Genomic DNA, 19,305 nt, shown 5'->3' on the forward strand with positions numbered 1-19,305 from the left:
AGAGATTAACTGTAAGATATAACAATCTATGTTACTTGCATTCCCTTTGACATTTACTGGTTTTAACAGTTGTGGGGTTTGATTATTTAGTCTTATAGGTGTATTGAATGATAATCTTGGACAGCGCCGGAGAACATATCGCCATATTTCCTGTACCTCTTAACTCGATTGTTTTACAAAGATTTGCATATGGTGCTCCAACTGCCTCATTGTCCACCACTATTTCAATTTGCATATATGACTAGAGAAATGTTGTCCCTGGTAATTCCATCTTCTGACTACAGTACGTCCCCCTTGAATAGCAAAGGATTGTAGAGTGATAATGGCATTTGCATTACTATAACATCATCCTATCCTTCAAGTAGACTTCTATAGCACAAAACACTAACATGTAGCAGAATAATGTAGCTGTGGTTGTTGATGCAACCAAAATGACAGCTCTGACCACTATCCCGCCCTCAGTAGTCAAAAACTCCTCCTCCGCGTACCACTGTAAAACCAATCAGGTCTGCGACCCTCAGATAGAGACAACACATGTACGTGCCTAGAACTGCAAATAAAGCCCCTTTTCAATCCAATATCTTGCCAAGGTCCCAAGTCCAGTCTGCTATCTCTACATGTAGACAATGAGATGTGTGGATTGCTGTGGTGTGCATCGGTCTCGCCGTAACCTTCCTGTGTATCTGACGGAGCAAGAGATTAATTGAAAAGAAACAAATGATGTGTTAAGCTCGCTATTAATACTGGCATCAACATCATGATTAATTGGATAATCTATTGTGACTAAATCAAGTTTAACATGACCTGTTGCATAATTTAACGCCTTTTGAACAATGCTTTTTGGCGTTGTAGTGAGCTTTGACGACTCAGAGGAAAATAAAGGCCGCTATGCTACATGGGCACGGAAGGCTGTTTTGTATTTAATTAGCCACAACACACACACTCTTTCTCATTCAATATGTATCCTATTTGTATTTACACACAACGGCCTATTAATCATGTATATTATGCACATACACGTGTATGCATAGACAGAAATATTGTATATTCACCGGATGCACACAAAGTTGGACTTGTAGGTGAGACACAATGCAATACTTCTGTCTTGGTTTATTCAATAGTACAATCTCAGGAAATGTATAGAAAAACACTAACCCAGCTACATGCATGTTTTTAGAAATCAGAGACCATTTGCTTCTTCCTACACGTTGACAAAAGGTGACATCAGACATACCAACAAAGACTTTATTTTTGTCAAACCACATTTGCTTCTTTGTTTGACAGAGCTTGGTGACCTACAAAGATGAATGAAGGCTTACAACTGCTTTTAATAAACACACACGACTACTGCACCGCTGAGTAATGAAACTATGATTTACGTGAGATTGTGGGCTGGCAGGACGAATCAGCTGATAACAAACGCAGACGGCTTTGTTTTGCTTGTCGTCTTCCTTAAACCAATAAATGTATCTAACAACTGTAGGTGACCCGTTGGGTCACTAGTAAACGGCAGCATTGCAATGTTATGTGGTCATCCCAACACAACATGGGTTAATAAATATTTGTTAATGTCAGTGTCATCTGAGCTCATACCTCTATTTGCATAAAAGCATCCCAGAAACATATCCATGACTTCCATTGGATTGTCAGGTATTCGTAAATGGCTATAAGGGATTCAGGTGCAGGAGAGCAGATATTGGGTAGCCAACGGAGCCTTTTATTTAGGCGAACCAAAAACACACGGCAAAGTGAACACGAAATAACAATTCGGGTTAACATAACCCAGCGCAACAGACTAACGTGCGCATAACATGAAACAGAATAAACAATACCACACAAAGACATGGGGGAAACAGAGGGTTAAATACACAACACATAATGAGGGAAATGGGAACCAGGCGTGTGGGAAAACAAGACAAGACAAATGGAAAATGAAAAATGAATTGGGGATGGCTAGAAGACCGGCGACGTCGACCGCAGAGGACCGCCCGAACAAGGAGAGGCATCGACTTCAGTAGAAGTCGTGACATGGATGTCAAACCTGTCAGCACATTAGCCAATGACACATGGTGATTCTGGTATGGGATGAACAGAATGCAGGACCACAGCCATGATACCAATCCTTGCAATAAGGTGTTCAAATGAAATGTTATTGGTCACAGACACGTGTTTAGCAGATGTTATTGCAGGTGTAGCGAAATGCTTGTGTTTCTAGCTCCAACAGTGCAGTAATATCTAACAGGTAATATCTAGCAATTTCACAACAATATGCACAATACACACAAATCTAAAGTAAAGGAATGGAATTATGAATATATGAATGATATTGTTGTTGGTGTTGTTGGTTTACTTATATGGAAACCAATATCCTTCCAAGCTTCTCATGGCAATCCCAGGACAGTTCTCTTGAGCTGACTCCAAAGTTTACTTTTCGGGTCTGCTGTTTCAAGATCAGCTTATCAGTATAGACAAGAGGAAGAAAAGCTCTGAGCCAAATAATAGAACGAGCTAAATAAATCCATATAGCGGTGTTGATACCGTGTAGGCCACTCAAATAAAGAGCAGTAGCACAGGGAGACAGTCTATAGCACACTTACCCTTTACATACTGTGTAAGGAACATACTAGATCAAAACCTAGTCCTATATTACTCTATTCTATAACCATGATAATAGGTACACCTACAGTACGTAATATCTGAATGGAACATTGGTGTTCTTGATTCCTCTACTATCAGCTGATATTACTCTCTTGGAAGCAATAGACCCAAAGACAGTAGAACTGTAGAAAACATCATGTAGCATGCTCAGTTCTACCCAAGCCAAGATAAGTGTTCAGGAATTACTGAGACCTCTTCAGCCAACTATTTAACTGTGAGGAACTGCTGAGAGTGAACTCAGAGTGAACTCAAACCATATACCAGAATTCACAGGGCTTGAATTCATCTGCATTGTACTAAGTATATGTTGCCCATAATACACTATAGGGGGAAAATGTGTTGGAGTGCACTGAGTACAGTACAAAGTACATTTCACAGCATGGGATATATGAATGGAGATATAGATACAGGTGCTCTGAAACTTGCTTTGTTGTTTTCAAATGTTTTCTACTGTCTAGACATCTTTGAAACCTGACTGAATCACACTGTGTGATCACGCTTTCCACAGCCGATGTCAGTAAGACCTTCAAACAGGTCAACATTCACAAGGCCGCTGGGCCAGACGGATTACCAGGAAGTGTACTCCGAGCATGCGCTGACCAATGTGTCTTCACTGACATTTTCAACCTCTCCCTGTCTGAGTCTGTAATACCAACACGTTTCAAGCAGACCACCATAGTCCCTGTTCCCAACACTAAGGTAACCTGCCTAAATGACTACTGACCCACCAAGTCTAGGTCCAAGAGGCTTCTAAACAGCTTCTACCCCCAAGCCATAAGACTCCTAAACAGCTAATCAAATGGCTACCTTGACAATTTGCTCCCCCCCCACCCTACGCTACTACTACTCTCTGTTATCATCTATGCATAGCCACTTTAATAACCCTACCTGCATGTACATAATTACCTCAACTACCTCGACACCGGTGCCCCCGCACGTTGACACATTACCACATTACCACCAGTACCACTGTATATAGCCCCGCAATTGTTATTTACTGCGGCTCTTTAATTATTTGTTTTTCTTATCTCTTACATTTTTGTTGTGTATTTTCTTAAAATTGCATTGTTGGTTAAGGGCTTGTAAGTAAGCATTTCACTGTAAGGTCTACACCTGTTGTATTTGGCGCATGTGACAAATAACATTTGATTTGATTGTTTCCCTTAAAACAAAAGTGAAAGACTGAAATCCGTGTGTATATCCAGGCTACTGTCTAGATAGTGGCTATTGGTAACATTCAACTGTCAAATCAAATGAAATCAACTTTCATTGTCACATGCTTCGTAAACAACATGTGTAGACTAACAGTGAAATGCATTCTTGAAAGCCCTTTCAACAATGCAGAATACAATAATAATAGAAAAAAAGAGTAAGATACAATAACATATGTACATCTGTAGCCTATGTTTACTGTTCATTATGAAGAAAGCTTGTATTTATATAAGCAACATTTTCCTGCCTTAATCTCTTAGTTCCCCCTCAAGGTTACTGATATCAACCTGGATCTGATAAAAGCTGGATCTGGCTAAGGCAGAGATTAAGTGCTGCGGCGCAAGCCCACCTTTCCCAACCCTTTCTGCACCTAGCCATTGACTCGAACCGTCCGACTCCCACCCTCTCCCTTCTCTAAATGCCACTTAAGCTATTACAACTTTTCCAGCCGAGCACATCGTTGACCAGGGGGGTCTGAGGACAGGGAGAGGGCGATGGGGAGGGACACTCTCAAAATGCCAGCGGGGCACTGTCCGCGTTGTCAATGTCAGCTATATTTTAACAGCCTTTGGTGCTTTCATTTGATGCTTTCAAAACCAACATCAATATATTGCTATACGTTTACTCATCCTAGTACGTCTTAAATCTTTATATTTGCTGTTAAAAAAAACACATTAAGTTTTATTGTGATAAGTTTCAAATTAGATCCTAACAGACAAAAACAGGGTCCCAACATCTAATAATTTACAATGTTGAGCACTAGTTATAAGCAATAGTAAGACAGTTATAGTAACAGTCAGAAGGTAACTGGTAGTCCAACTCACGTGTTCCATCAGCTCCTTGATCATGCCGTTCCACTGGCCCTTGTCGTCCTGCGATCCGTACTTCCCATCAGGCACCAGGCGGATCTCGTAGGTGAAGCCCAGGATGCTGGCCAGCTCCTTGAGCAGGTCGATACAGAATCCCTCGAAACGGTCATTGCCCACCAGCGCCTTGTCAGACTTCTTAAGCATGACATATGGTTCCTCCTGCACAGACACAAAAAATCTAATGGAAACCAGCGTTGAGGTCAGCTTTTTCCATTTGTTCTTCAGCACACGCACTTAATTGAGGCAAAGTGATCTGAGCTGATAAGTCGTTGTTCCATCTAACAGGGAATGACAGGGAGACTCCGGTCCAATGTCTGGTCAGCTACACTGTATGTTTAAATATGGACGAGTGCAATGGTTTTTCCACTTATACTTTTTCCACATTTTGTTACGTTACAGGCTTATACTAAAATGGATTAAATAAATACTTTTTCTCCTCAATCTACACACAAAACCCCATCATGGCAAAGCAAAAACAGTATTTTGTATTATTGAAAATGAATACCCTATTTACAAAAGTATTCAGACCCTTTGCTATGAGACACAAAATTGAGTTCAGGTACATCCTGTTTCCATTAATCATCCTTGATGTTTCTACAACTTGAATTGGAGTCCACCTGTGGTAAATTCAATTGATTGGACATTATTTGGAAAGGCACACACCTGTCTTTATAAGGTTTCACAGTTCATGTCAAAGCAAAAAGTAAGCCATGGGGTCGAAGGAATTGTCTGTAGAGTTCCCGAGACAGGACTGTGTCGAGGCACCAAAAATGTCTGCAGCATTGAAGGTCCCTACGAACACAGTGGCCTCCATCATTCTTAAATGGAAGAAGTCTGGATGCAGCAAGATTCCTAGTGCTGAGCCATCGGGGGAGAAGCGCCTTGGTCATCTTCCAGAAGGACAACCATCTTTGAAGCACTCCACCAATCAGGCCTTTGTGGTAGAGTGGCCAGACGGAAGCCACTTCTCAGTAAAAGGCACATGAGTTTGCCAAAAGGCACCTAAAGACTCTCAGACCATGAGAAACAAGATTCTCTGGCCAAGATTGAACTCTTTGGCATGAATGCCAAGACAACACAGGAGTGGCTTCGGGACAAGTCTCTGAATGTCCTTGAGTGGGCCAGCCAGAGCCCGGACTTGAACCCGATCAAACATTTCTGGAGAGACCTGAAAATAGCTGTGCAGCGCTGCTTGAGAGAATCTGCAGAGAAGAATGGGAGAAACTCTCCAAATACAGGTGTGCCAAACTTGTAGCATTATACCATAGCAGACTCAAGGCTGTAGTTGCTGCCAACGGTGATTCAACAAAGTACTGAATAAAGGATCTGAATACTTATGCAAATGTCACATTTCAGCTTTTCATTGCTAAAAAAATAAATGTTGCTCTGTCATTATGGGGTATTGTGTTTAGATTGATGATGGAAAAAAAACTAATCCATTTTAGAATAAGGCTGTAATGTAACAAAATGTGGAAAAAGTCAAGGGTTCTGAATACTTCCCGAAAACACTGTGTGTCGACAGGGAAATCGAACTGATTTAAGTGACGGCTATGCTGTGTAATCGGAGAAATGTAGTCTCGTTGATTTACAATAGATGGTGAATCTAGGCACTCTAAAATAGTCTCTGCAGCCAGCTAAACTTCCCTGGCCATTCCCCCTCCCACATCCCTGTCCACTGCCCCTTGTAGACATTGTATAGTACAGTGCGATGCAGTTTATGGTCAGAGAGCCAGCGGTCTTTACTGCCCTGTAAAATTCTCCCTGGCTCCTCATAATATCAGGTTGAATAAAAGCTTGATTAGGAACAGAATGCTTCAATGAAATGAAACATGCCTGAAATGTTGTCTCCATCGTCACTGGTCTCAGAGTAACCAAGGTGATGCTTATTGCCTGCATGAACAATGGCTAAACTCTCAAAGAAAGGATGGCGGATGGCTCGATACTTCCCTTGATTTAGTGTCTCCCACTATCTGTCTGCAAAATAGGGCCCATACATATCCCACTGTGCATTTTTTAAAGACATGGTGGTCAACTTCCTCATGGGCTATTTATTTATTGCTTCCGATAGCCAGACATACAATTCATGAAGTCTGTTCATAAGCAGAGTAATTGATTCCCCAGTGATGGTGACCTCTGCGTTTTGTATTTCCATCGGCCACGTCTTTGTGTGACACAAAGCTGCTAGAAAAGCCGTTAAAGAGGAGGAAATAACCAGTCATAACACGGGTTTACCACTTGGTCGGAAACACGCGTGCTTCACAGGGTGGGGTTAGCTATGCTTATGGTGACAAAGGGTGTGATGTACACTCCCCTTTAAAAGTGTGGGGTCACTTAGAAATGTCTTTGTTTTTGAAAGAAATGCACATATTTTGTCCATTAAAATAACATCAAATTGATCAGAAATACAGTGTAGACATTGTTCATGACTATTGTAGCTGGAAACGGCAGATTTTTTAATGGAATATCTACATAGGCGTACAGAGGCCCACTATCAGCTACCATCACTCTGTGTTCCAATGGCAAACCCACAAATGCTGATACTCAACTTGTCTAAAGAAGGACAGTTTTATTGTTTCTTTAATCAGACAACAGTTTTCAGCTGTGCTAACATAATTGCAAAAGGGTTTTCTAATGATCAATTAGCCTTTTAAAATGATAAACTTGGATTAGCTAACACAATGTGCCATTGGAACAGAGGAGTGATGGTTGCTGATAATGGGCCTCTGTACGCCTATGTAGATATTCCATTAAAAATCTGCCGTTTCCAGCTACAATAGTCAATTACAACATTAACAACGTCTACACTGTATTTCTGATCAATTTGATGTTATTTTAATGGACAAAAAATGTGCTTTTCTTTCAACAACAAAGACATCTCTAAGTGACCCCAAACTTTTGAACATTAGTGTATATAAAATAATGCTGTGACAAAATATGGAAATCACTGTTGTTTCAAATCGTGTTGTCTTGATGGCAAATGCCTTGGTGGAAGAATCAAAACACGTCTAACAGGTTTAACCCATCCTAGTCTGACAATCAACAGATGTCCTTTTCTACTCCCAAAATACCATCTCAGGGACAGACAAATAAATGTAAAGTAAATAATTGGTTTCAATCCTAATATGTAGCTAGTTGGCCATTTGCAATTAGGGACGTTACCTTTAAATAAATGATAACCAAGGAATACTTGATTATAATGCATTTAGATAGAAAGCAAGAGCTTAGTGGAGAACTTTGTTCAAGTTGTCCAATTATCTTGATCAAAAAGTTTGCGTGTTGAGGGGGAAAGAAAAAAGTCATTACCATCTGTTTCTAGCCTTCCCAACGCTTTTAAATTCCCCAAGGTTTGGACTCAAATCAAAGTGTTTAAACCAGTTTCACACTCTCTAGCGCAGCATGGGTGTCCATAAGAGAACGGATAGGAGATATGCAGACACAGTTACAGGCAATGGAGTGAAAACAATTAATGTGAGGGCTGGGAAATGCATTAAATATCTTAATCTCTTCGTAGAATGCGAGAAGATATCACCATAAAACTGTCAGACGTCTTATTCGCGGATCGCTGAGATCAGTTTGATGCAATGTCATTAAGCTCAGAATGGATAAAAAACACAGACACTGATATTAGTGCTGCTGATGCTCTATTCTCAACCTGCTTTAACAATCTAAAAGTGTTGATTCCTAAAATACTCCTAAACCATCACACACTATCAAAAGATGCAGGTGATCCATGCAAGTGGCTGGTTTGGACCTAAACCCTACTCCTGGATTGAAAACCATGTCCAATGGGGAATTTCCATTGGAAATGTTTTTTAGTCCATGAATAGGCTTAATCTGGCTCAAAGAAACTGACCCTAAATCTTATTATTTTGTGTATATATTTTTGGCTGCAGCTTTAAACACCACCTGTTTTATGATTCTATTTCTTGTCTTTGTGATTGAAGTTGCTACTCCCCATGGTTGGCACCAGAAGGCACTGATTATATCTCTTCTAAACCTCACTCGGTCATAATTACAGCCTTGCGCTCCAATCCAGACTTAATGAGAGTGTTTATCATTGTTGATAACTTGTGTGTCCGTCCAGAATAAGCTCGTGGGGATGTTCATTGTCAGCACCTCGGTGATAGCTCCACAAAGACCCTCTAACCTCCCAGTTCACAGGCTTATATATAGACAATAGAGGATCTGAAAATGAATGTGGAAAGCTGGTGGGAGAGAACACCTGTTTATTTCCTAACATGTAATTAGTGGATATTTTATAGACTGGTCCATTGTGGCTCCCTGTCCTGTTCTCTATGAGCACCTTGCACTGCAAGTGCCTCACATCCCCATGGTGATCTTAATGTGACATAATGATGATCGACACTACATCCTTTGACAATCCAAGCTGGATTCTGATTGGCGAGGTAAATTCAAGGTGGTGTTCAATTAATGGTGAGTGGTGGTAGCGGAGAGGGCCTCAATGCCAAACATGTTTTTTCAACCTTCTAACATGGACTTTGTTTAGAGATGTTATTTTTCCAAATGTAAATTATACGTACATACAGTGCCTTGCAAAAGTGTTCATCCCCCTTGGTGTTTATCCTTTTTTGTTGCATTACAACCTGGAATTTAAATGGATTTCATGTAATGGACATACACAAAATCGTTCAAATTGGTGAAGTGAAATTAAATGCAAAATGAAAAATTCCTAAATCAATAAAATATCAAACGGAAAAGTGGTGCGTGCATATGTATTCACCCCCTTTGCTATGAAGCCCCTAAATAAGATCTGGTGCATCCAATTACCTTCAGAAATCACATAATTAGGTAAATAAAGTCCACCTGTGTCCCATAATCTGTCACATGATCTCAGTATATATACACCTGTTCTGAAAGGCCCCAGAGTCTGCAGCACCACCAAGCAAGCGACACCACGAAGACCAAGGAGCTCTCTAACCAGGTCAGGGACAAAGTTGTGGAGAAGTACAGATAAGGGTTGGGTTATAAAAGAATTTCAGAATCTTTGAACATCCCACGAAGCAATCATTAAATCCATTATTAAAAAATTGAAAGAATATGGCAACACAACAAACCTGCCAAGAGAGGCCTGAAAGGGAGACCAAAGATAACCCTGAAGGAGCTGCAAAGCTCCACAGCGGAGATTGGAGTATCTGTCCGTAGGACCACTTTAAACTGTACACTCCACAGTGCTGGGCATTACGGAAGGGTGGCCAGAAAAAAAGCCATTGCTTAAAGAAAAAATTAAGCAACAGGTTTGGTGTTCACCAAAAGGCATGTGGGAGACTCCCCAAACATATGGAATAAGGTACTCTGGTCAGATAAAACAAAAATTGAGCTTTTTTGCCATCAAGGAAAACACTATGTCTTCCTGCAAACCCAACAACTCTCATCACCCGAAAATACCATCCCACAGCATCATGCTGTGGGGATGTTTTTCATCGGCAGGAACTGGGAAACTGGTCAGAATTGAAGGAATGATGGATGGCTCTAAAAACAGGGAAATTATTGAGGGAAACCTGTTTCAGTCTTCCAGAGATTTGAGACCGGGGCAGAGGTTCACCTTCCAGCAGGACAATGGCCTAAGCATAGTGCTAAAGCAACACTCCAGTGGTTTAAGGGGAAACATTTACATGTCTTGGAATGGTCTAGTCAAAGACCAGACCTCAATCCAATTGAGAATCTGTTGTATGACTTAAAGATTGCTGTACACCAGAGAACCTCATCCATTTTGAAGGAGCTGGAGCAGTTTTGCCTTGAATAATAGGCCAAAATCCCAGTGGCTAGATGTGCCAAGCGTATATAGACATACCCCAAGAGACTTTCAGCTGTAATTGCTGCAAAAGGTGGCTCTACAAAGTATTGATTTTGGGGGGATGAATAGTTACGCACGCTTAAGTTTTCAGTTTTTTTTTGTCTTACTTTTTGTTTGTTTCACCCCCCAAAATATTTTGCATCTTCAAGTGGTAGGCATGTTGTGTAAATCAAATGATACAATCCCCCGATCAATTTTAATTCCAGGTGTAAGTCAACAAAATAGGAAAAATGCCAAGGGGGTGAATACTTTAGCAAGCCACTGTAACTCGCAAAGGGAAATTGGTTTCTCAGCCAATCCCTGTAAAAGATTGAATGATAAGACACTGATATATACAGTACCATCCCCCAAGGTAATGTTTTGAGTAGCTTGTCAAGCAGAAAAGCTCAAATCTGAAGAACCAAGAGAGAGACAGACATGCAGACAGAGAGACAGGGTAGAGAGAGAGGCAGACAAGGTTGAGAGAGAGAGAGAGAGAGAGAGAGAGAGAGAGAGAGGGAGAGAGAGAGAGAGAGAGGCAAGCAGGCAGGGTAGAGACAGACAGACAGAAGGGTAGAGGGAGAGAGACAGGGCATCTTTCAGGGAAAGGCGTCTTACACGAAGGGCTGATCAAAGTCAGCTGACCTACCAGGATGGTGGTGATGACCAGGGAACGGTTGGCCAGCGAGTCTGTGATGTTCAACCCTTTCCGCTTGGGGACCTCGGTGATGTTGAGACCTCCGGAAGCACTCCACTTCCCCACCTGCAGGAAGATGAAAAGCGTGTAAGAGTTTGACTTCACCTCTCTACTGCGACAACTCGTGACCCTGACTTCCCACAAGCTCACCTTGCTGCATTAGTGCCCACCGGGACACATTTCCATTAGCTGATTGGCTGTGTCACCTCTGGACACAGTATACGCCATGAGGTTATTGGGAGAGTTTGTGCAAAGAAGAAGGTGGTGGTGGGATGTGGAGGCAGGCTCTAAATGAATTGACATTTTAGGAGAGAAGTCTAAGAAATCAAATCGTTCTGTTGGGAATGATGAAATTATGATGCTATGTTTCACTTCATCCTGGTGTTATGGTTTGGAACATAAATAACATGCAAAAATTTGAATTGTCTCAAATGTAATCGAAATTAAACAATGTAATTCAGTAGTAGTCTCTAAGATTAACACGGAAACATTGTGCTGTCTTCTGCAACTTTTCAGTATCAAAAGATGTCAGATTCTCCAAACTGTCACCTGTCACCCCCTCTGTTGGCCTTGTTCTAAAAATACCAGTACCTTGTGAATATCATAGCTTATGAATTGTTGAAATGAAGAGAGAGCACAGCCTTGTCGAACTCCTACAACAAACATTCTTTCCACTTGCAACTCTTCTCTGATAACAGACACACAATAGGTAATTGGTGCACTTCTCTGAATTCCCGGAAAAGAGGATAGGTTGTTTGTTTCTGTGTAGTATGTGTGTGAGCAAAGTGGAGAGATTGTGGGAGAGCAATCAAATTTAATTTCATAATTAATGTCTTCCTTTTAGACTTCCATTTAGGCTTCATAATCTCCTCCTTTCGCTGGTTAAAACACATACAGAAACCAGAGCATAAAAAAATTGCAAACTAGATGAGCATCCTAGCATGATTATCATATGGTTATTTCAGGTCTGCTATCTTTGCAGTTTTGTGCCTTTTAGGAATTTAGCAAAACACAAATCCTACAATTCATTTTGAAAAGAAAGCCCAGCATGGGGTTGTCGGCAATGGAAATATAAAAGCTTGATAATGTTGGCAGAGAAGTTCTGCTCTGAGTAATCTCACGAAGATAAATACAAAAAGATCAGAGCAAATACAAGGAGTTGCACTCGAGTAGCGCCTTCCGGACAAAAAAAAGCTCCTTCCATACTGTTGTGACGACTCTGGAAGATTCCATTACCATAAAGTAGTCAGTCCTGTAGGCTGTCGGTAAACGACCTAATTTTGCATGTCGACTTGCGCAGTCACTCGCTTTCCCTACTCTCCTCCTCGCCATCCTCCGCTCGTTCTCCTTCTGCGTAACTACCAAAGTGCCATTTAATATTCACAGGGCTGGCTGGCACTCGAGGTGGATCCGTTTAAAGGTACACAAACACGGTGCATCGCAGCCAGTGTGAAAAACACCTGATAAAGTCCTTCTGTCTGGTCCACTGAGGAGCGTATGCTCGAATTTTAAAAAAGCATATTAGTTACAGCTTGTGTGAAACAGCCCCCTCAAAAAGGACTAGGCAACTGAAGAGAAGAGCTGCTTTAAAAAAATATCAATGTCTTCCACTCTGCATGCCAGCAAAATCTTACTAATTGTGTCCAATTAACTCAATTCATTAAATGTGCACAGCCAATGAAGCGATTCAAAAGTTATTTACCGGTGCAACTACAGGGAGAAGAGAGCTTTCTGCCTTTTTTTCTTCCCTCTTTTTTATTCATGTCAGTGAATTTTCCACTCTGACTGGAAACATCTCCTAATTCCAGTATGAGCTCAAACTCGGGCTAATATTCAATTAGGGCAGATTAGGCCAAAAAGTCTCGAACAGTTAGCTAAAGCCGATTCCACAGATATATCCACTGAGTATTGCGGGATATGTAACATGCTTGAGACCAGGGATGGAGAAAGACACACAGTAGGCCTATACAGCTATCCACACATAATTTTGGTGTCTTTCATGCTGGTTTTAGCACACGAGTCAGTCTCAGAGATGTGCAAACACAGCAGTAGACCCAGCACAGCAGAAGAATGAGATACGGAAATAGTTTGGCGCATTGTGGTTGTTCCAGCCTGGAGCTGCAGTGATATTCTGAGCTGTCCTAGCTATTATACAGGCTCATACAGGCTCTGCCATACGGGAGCGCTTGAGGAAGTCATAATGGCACTTAATCTCGAGTTTATGCTTCCATAACGTATGACAAACCCATATCACCACAAAGCAGTTATAGTCCGCAGGGTGCTACTCTGCCTTTTAAAATAACACAGGAAGTTATTATTCTCCTTCTTCATTACCAACTTCTGACTTCTTTTGGTGGGTAAAACAGTGAGGTTTATACACCTCATTAGCAAACAGCATTTTGGGCAACAACTTGAATTACCATTAGAGTCTTGCAATTAACACTTTGTCTCCCTCATCCAATTTGCTTTATGATCCATTAACTTCTGCTTATTTTTGAACAGCCCATTGGCTTCCTTGTTAGGAGGTAAATTGTACTGTCAAATGGAGACCGTTTTGCATTATTCGTTCCATATTAAAGAAGAAAACTGGAACGGATATCAGATTTTCACTCTAGACGATTTAACAGGGGATATGCAAAACAAATGTTATGTCCTACGAGAGAAAGAGAGTATAGTGTATCGTGGAGGGTATACATAAATCTGTGTATGTGTAAAATCACCAGGGTGATTTTACACAAAATAAACATGTATTTTACATGTCCATTCATGTGCAATGTCCTCAGACTGAGTGAAAACTTGAACTATTACGTAACACTATACTTCTTTAAGGTGTGGTTAGTTTGATAGTTGAAGTCATTGTGGTCAGAATGAGGTGTGCTACCTTCTCCAGGCCCTCTTCTTTCAGGCTGATGATGTCCAGGTCAAAGTCTGTGCGGAGGCCACTGGTCCTGTTGAACGACAGCCTCCCCGTCAGGCCTTCCCAGTGAGACTGCAGAGAAACACACACAACCTCACATTAACACTCATTCATGAAAGCATGTGAATACATGCAAACACCATGGCGGAAAGGCACACACACATACAAACACATATACACACACTCGGCTAAATTTCCTTTTTAATTACATTTTACGTCCCAATGCCTCAGACACATTTTACCCCAGACCACAGTGTTAATTAAAGACCATCTCCTTCGCTTGATTCCACACAAGGGAGAAAAAAACACATAACCCCCCCCGACCAGAGCCCTCAACCTTTTTCTCCACGTGGTGTCTGTTGGCAATGATGGAGCTACTGATGGAGCTATGGAGCTAACACATTCCCCTCATTTATACTCCGGGCTCTGGCCTTGTGTAGTTCGGTACACTTATTGTGCACAGAACGGCGCACCAGTTTCCCTTTTCAGTGTAAACAGGACACAATGACTCACTGCGAGTTTGCCATCTGTGAATAGGTTATGAATACAGGGAATTTAGCTGGAGAGATTACATTAACACAGCTTTGAGTAGTTCATTACTTTGAGACACTATTCATGAATAAGAGATTCACCCAGATAACATTGCTTTTGTCTGTAAGATGTGTGTGCCATGATTACACAATGTTCCTTTCCTCTCCAAATGTAATTGCATTTGTCAAATGGATTCAGAGACCAACAGTACTGCATCCACGATATCCTAATATGGTTGCCGCACACAAGATCAAACATCAACATCAAATGAAAACAAAACGCTCAGCATCACCTCTTTGATGAAGTTCATAAAGCGCCCGCCGAACCTCCATGGCTTGTGGCGGTGGCACTGCAGCGAGTTGACCGTCATCTGTGGTGCGTGCTGGTAGGAGACGGACACGATGTGGACCGCGTCGTACGTCAGAGCAGCATCTGTCTGGAATAAAGGGGGACATTATTTCAGCTGACGGGCTGTGGACAAGGGGAGTCCACTCCCTTAGCACCAGTAGCAGCAAAAGTGTTTGAGAAAAAGCTAACAAAGTGAAATCAAAGCGCTCAGATTTTTCTTATTTCCCAGATAGCATGCCCGAGAATTTGAGCTCAATTCCTTTTGTAAATATGGATATGAAGCTTTCCAGGCAAGTAAGACGAAATTAAAGGCAGCCTACCTTGATGTTTGTATCTCATACGGAGTTCCGGGAGCAATTAAAAGTGCATACTACACAGAGCGAGTGCACTCCGTTCCATAAAACCCCTCCTTCTCCATACTAATAATGAGACCTGTGAGAGTGCCGTGTGGGTGTATCCGAACCCCAGTCAAATTTCAGGACTAGATAAACAAACAACGAGGGATTGCAACAATATAATATTCAATGTTGAATGTACCACGCGCATGTATAACTCTTTATCTCCCATTAGCGACGCTCGCTTATTAAGTTAGAGCGTAAAAGGAGGCTTTATTGGAATATCAGGGATGGGATTTGTGATTATTGGATTTAGACCATTGTGATGGGATTTGAGAATGATTTATGAACTCCCCTGAATACATTGAATGAAGCACTTCAGAATTTAGTAGACTGTGACCCTCCTGCTTCCAAGCGCTTCTTATCTGACATTATGATGATAATACGACCCAATAGTATCACCATTATCATTATTATTAGCATCATTGGTGGTACATAGCAGTAGTAGTAATAGTGGTAATACTGTTACTAAGTGGTAATATAGTGGTAATACGACAGATTGGACTATAATGTTCTATGCATGTTCTTCCGAAATGTTGTTAATGACATAAAATGTTGAGAGCAGGGCTGGTGAAAGACACGCAGGATATAGATATCAATATGATGTATTTCATGCTGATTTTAGCATACTATCAGCCTCAGAGTTCCACAACAGAAGACCAAAAGCATACCGTCATGATCCCTTCCAGGAGACCCGAGTCGGGCTTGGGAGGTATCTGCCTCTCTTGGGACCACTTCTCAACGATGGACGCCACCTGAGGGTTGTCCACGTTGAGGATGCGGAAGCCGGTCATGTTGACGCCACAGAAACGGTAGGGCTCCAGGTCGATAGCCATGAGATCCTTCAGAAAGAGAGGGATGAAACAAAAAGTAGATGATCTTGTTCAGCTTTGGACGGCTGGGATTGGGGCCTCATTGTTACTGCTAGAGAAGAGAGGATAGTAAATGGGAGATGTATTGAAGTGAAATATAGGACTGAGCTTTGAGCCGTCTGGAGGATAAGGGTCTGGTGTTTTGAGTGTAGTGTGTGCCTCAGTCAATGAAACCAAACACAAGGCATTGGTGTCAGTCTCTCTCAGTGTGGTTAAAACCATTCACTAAGTCTCATTCACAGAGGCATTTTGGTATGGTAGGTAGGTTCACTTAAACTACTAGATGGGAAACCATGTCAAAAGGTTGACCTTAACATGGCAGTAACAAATTGGCTTCCTCCAATGTAATTCAACCTGAACCTTCATGACTATACACAACCCCAACTGCAAGCATGAACGAAACCCTTTAATGCGAATTACCATGATACAGAGGGACCAGGTAAAACTGTGCTTTGATACTTTTATTATGTCTCTAAGGTTTGTGTTAGCTGGTTGTTGTGCAGAAGTAAAACCTGAAGGCATGACCATTTACTTTGTGTTCTGCCGCTGTGGCTTATCCTAAATATTCCCTGAGTAAATGAGGCAGACGACATTCATCGCCTGAAAGGGGAACCACTTCATCTGCTGGATCCAATTAATAATGCAGCTGCTACAGTCCCTCCGCAACCCATAAGCAAACGCAGATTTCTCTGAGCAACTGTAATTTCTAGGGCAGCCATCCCGGCTCAAGTGTGAAGTCACATGTCGACACATATCGTGTTGGAATGTGCCACGGGGCCTCGGAAAAGACATTTGGAGGAACATAATAGATATTTCATTAGCACCCTGTGGGGTTAGTGCTGGGGGAATGGGAGCGTGTAAGACACACGCTGAAGACCGCTTGCCTCCAGATACAGAAAAAAATGATTTTTTTTCTCTCCACAAGCAGTAGGATTCATATGGCACTAAATGTATTACCATGGAGGATTAAAAAAAAGTCCCTGTTGTACTAAATACCATTTGTGGGAAACCATTTTCTTCAGGTTATGTGCACCAGGTTTATTGCGAAACATACAAGTGCCTTAAAAAGAATGTTCTGACAAGAAGTTGTGATGTAAATGATCTTATAACTCAGGCACACATTCAAACAGCCATTAGAAGATTGTGAGTTGTTGAGGGCAATGTCAACTGTTGCGAAGTATAAAATACCCTATAAAATACCAGCAGGTAATGGATTTGAACTAAACGTGCAACATTTATGAGAGTTGCATTAATCTTTGAATTCAGTTACTTGACTGGGAAAATTCTGAAATTCTGAAAACTACAGTTGTCAATCAACATTAGACTATACACAGTACCACACACACAGTGCCTCTGTACCTTCAGAATGCTCCATATCACTGACAATACACTAAAACAGGAAGTAAAGGAAGGTTCTCAGCCCAGATTATTGGAGATAACCCTGTAGGGTGTAAAGGGCTGAAGCTATGACAGCCTCAATCCAGAGGACAAGGCTGCTGCTATATTACCCTGCTACCATTCTGGTATTACCTGTTCACGCTCTAATAATTTGGTGTCCCCAGGATGATAAACATGAACATTATCAAGGGGAACATTGTTGCCCTATATGTATTCATCATTTCAGGTAGAATCTTTGAAATGGCATGACTGTCAGTATGACTGCTTTTTTATTTTACCCAGCAAGTCATTTAAGAACAAATTGTTATTTACAATGACGACAGTGGGTTAACTACCTCATCAGCTCGGGGATTTGATCCAGCAACCTTCTCGTTACTGGCCCAAAGCTCTAACCACTAGGCTACCTGCCAACCCAAAATCCTATGTTTTGAGAAATGTTATGTACAGTAGCTGCAGTGCAGCACTCAAGTCAGGCAGCTGTTATTTATAATAGATACTAAGCTAAAATGCGTGTCTGTATATTTTATATCTTATTCGAAGTACTCTACCGTCAATAACTCAACCAGTTCCTCTCACACTTGGTTTATACGTACACAGTGTGACAGAGACAGCCTTGGGTACTATTAAAACGCTTGTTGGGATAGGCCTACACAAATGACGACGCATGGCAGAACGATGCCTTTGCCATGCTGCCGAGCATGAAAGATGACACGCATCACACCCAGCCCTGTATGTCATATTGTCTTATCAAAACAGACTGGCCAAGTCCATCATGCTAGGGCCTGTCTAGCCCCCATCCTCCTGATCCCCAGTGTGAGTGCGTGTTTGCGAGCGTGTGAGTGTGTGCGAGAGAGATAGAGACAGATAGCGAAAGAGAGAGTTCTGCCCAATAGGAACACATACAGCACCATCACCATGGGGACCACTGTATTAATCCTGCCCTGTCCTTTTGTCACCAGACAGAAAGATTCAATCTGTGCTGCCCAGCCTTGTACTCTGCTGGGAGCAGTGAACAGACTGGGCACAGGACCCAATAACACACCCGAGGGAGGTTGTCGTCTCCTGGTAATGTGTTTCGGGATTGTGAGTTAGTGTTTCTGACGTCCTCCAAATTCAATATGGCAGTAGGGGATATTCAAGGTGGAACTAGGAATAGTTTGTTGATGAAAGGACACAGGATGTGCATATACAGTATGAACATGTCCTGAGCCAAAGTCTTACTCGAATTGTGGTGCGACTCAAATCTTTTTAAAAAAAGAAGGTAAACAACTGTGCTTATTTTGAACAAAATGACATCTAGCTAAAAGGGGCCATTAGACCACAGCACTCAAAAGGGTGGAAAGGACAAGGCTGCACTAACTGAAAAATGCTTGTGCTACAATCAAAACACTAACGTGTTAGTGGTCATTCAATAGGTTAAATTTTGGGGCGTCAGGGCAGCCTAGTGGTTAGAGCGTTGGACTAGTAACCGGAAGGTTGTAAGTTCAAATCCCTGAGCTGACAAGGTACAAATCATTCGTTCTGCCCCTGAACAGGCAGTTAACCCACTGTTCCTCGGCCGTCATTGAAATTAAGAATTTGTTCTTAACTGACTTGCCTAGTTAAATAAATCCA

At 41.7% G+C, this 19,305-nt stretch overlaps 1 protein-coding gene across 1 annotated transcript in view; it reads right to left on the minus strand.

The window, feature by feature from the left end:
• Nucleotides 1–19,305, minus strand: part of LOC109903858 (glutamate receptor ionotropic, kainate 3-like) — a 122,735-nt gene that overhangs the window by 31,007 nt on the left and 72,423 nt on the right. The window contains exons 6-10 of the mRNA XM_031791476.1: nucleotides 16,093–16,263; nucleotides 14,971–15,114; nucleotides 14,112–14,219; nucleotides 11,183–11,296; nucleotides 4,695–4,898 (exon numbers count right to left, since the gene is read on the minus strand). Of these exons, the coding sequence (XP_031647336.1) occupies nucleotides 4,695–4,898; nucleotides 11,183–11,296; nucleotides 14,112–14,219; nucleotides 14,971–15,114; nucleotides 16,093–16,263 (741 nt within the window). The remainder of the gene's footprint in view (nucleotides 1–4,694; nucleotides 4,899–11,182; nucleotides 11,297–14,111; nucleotides 14,220–14,970; nucleotides 15,115–16,092; nucleotides 16,264–19,305) is intronic.

This window comes from Oncorhynchus kisutch, linkage group LG2, assembly GCF_002021735.2.
Source record: "Oncorhynchus kisutch isolate 150728-3 linkage group LG2, Okis_V2, whole genome shotgun sequence".
NCBI lineage: Eukaryota > Metazoa > Chordata > Actinopteri > Salmoniformes > Salmonidae > Oncorhynchus > Oncorhynchus kisutch.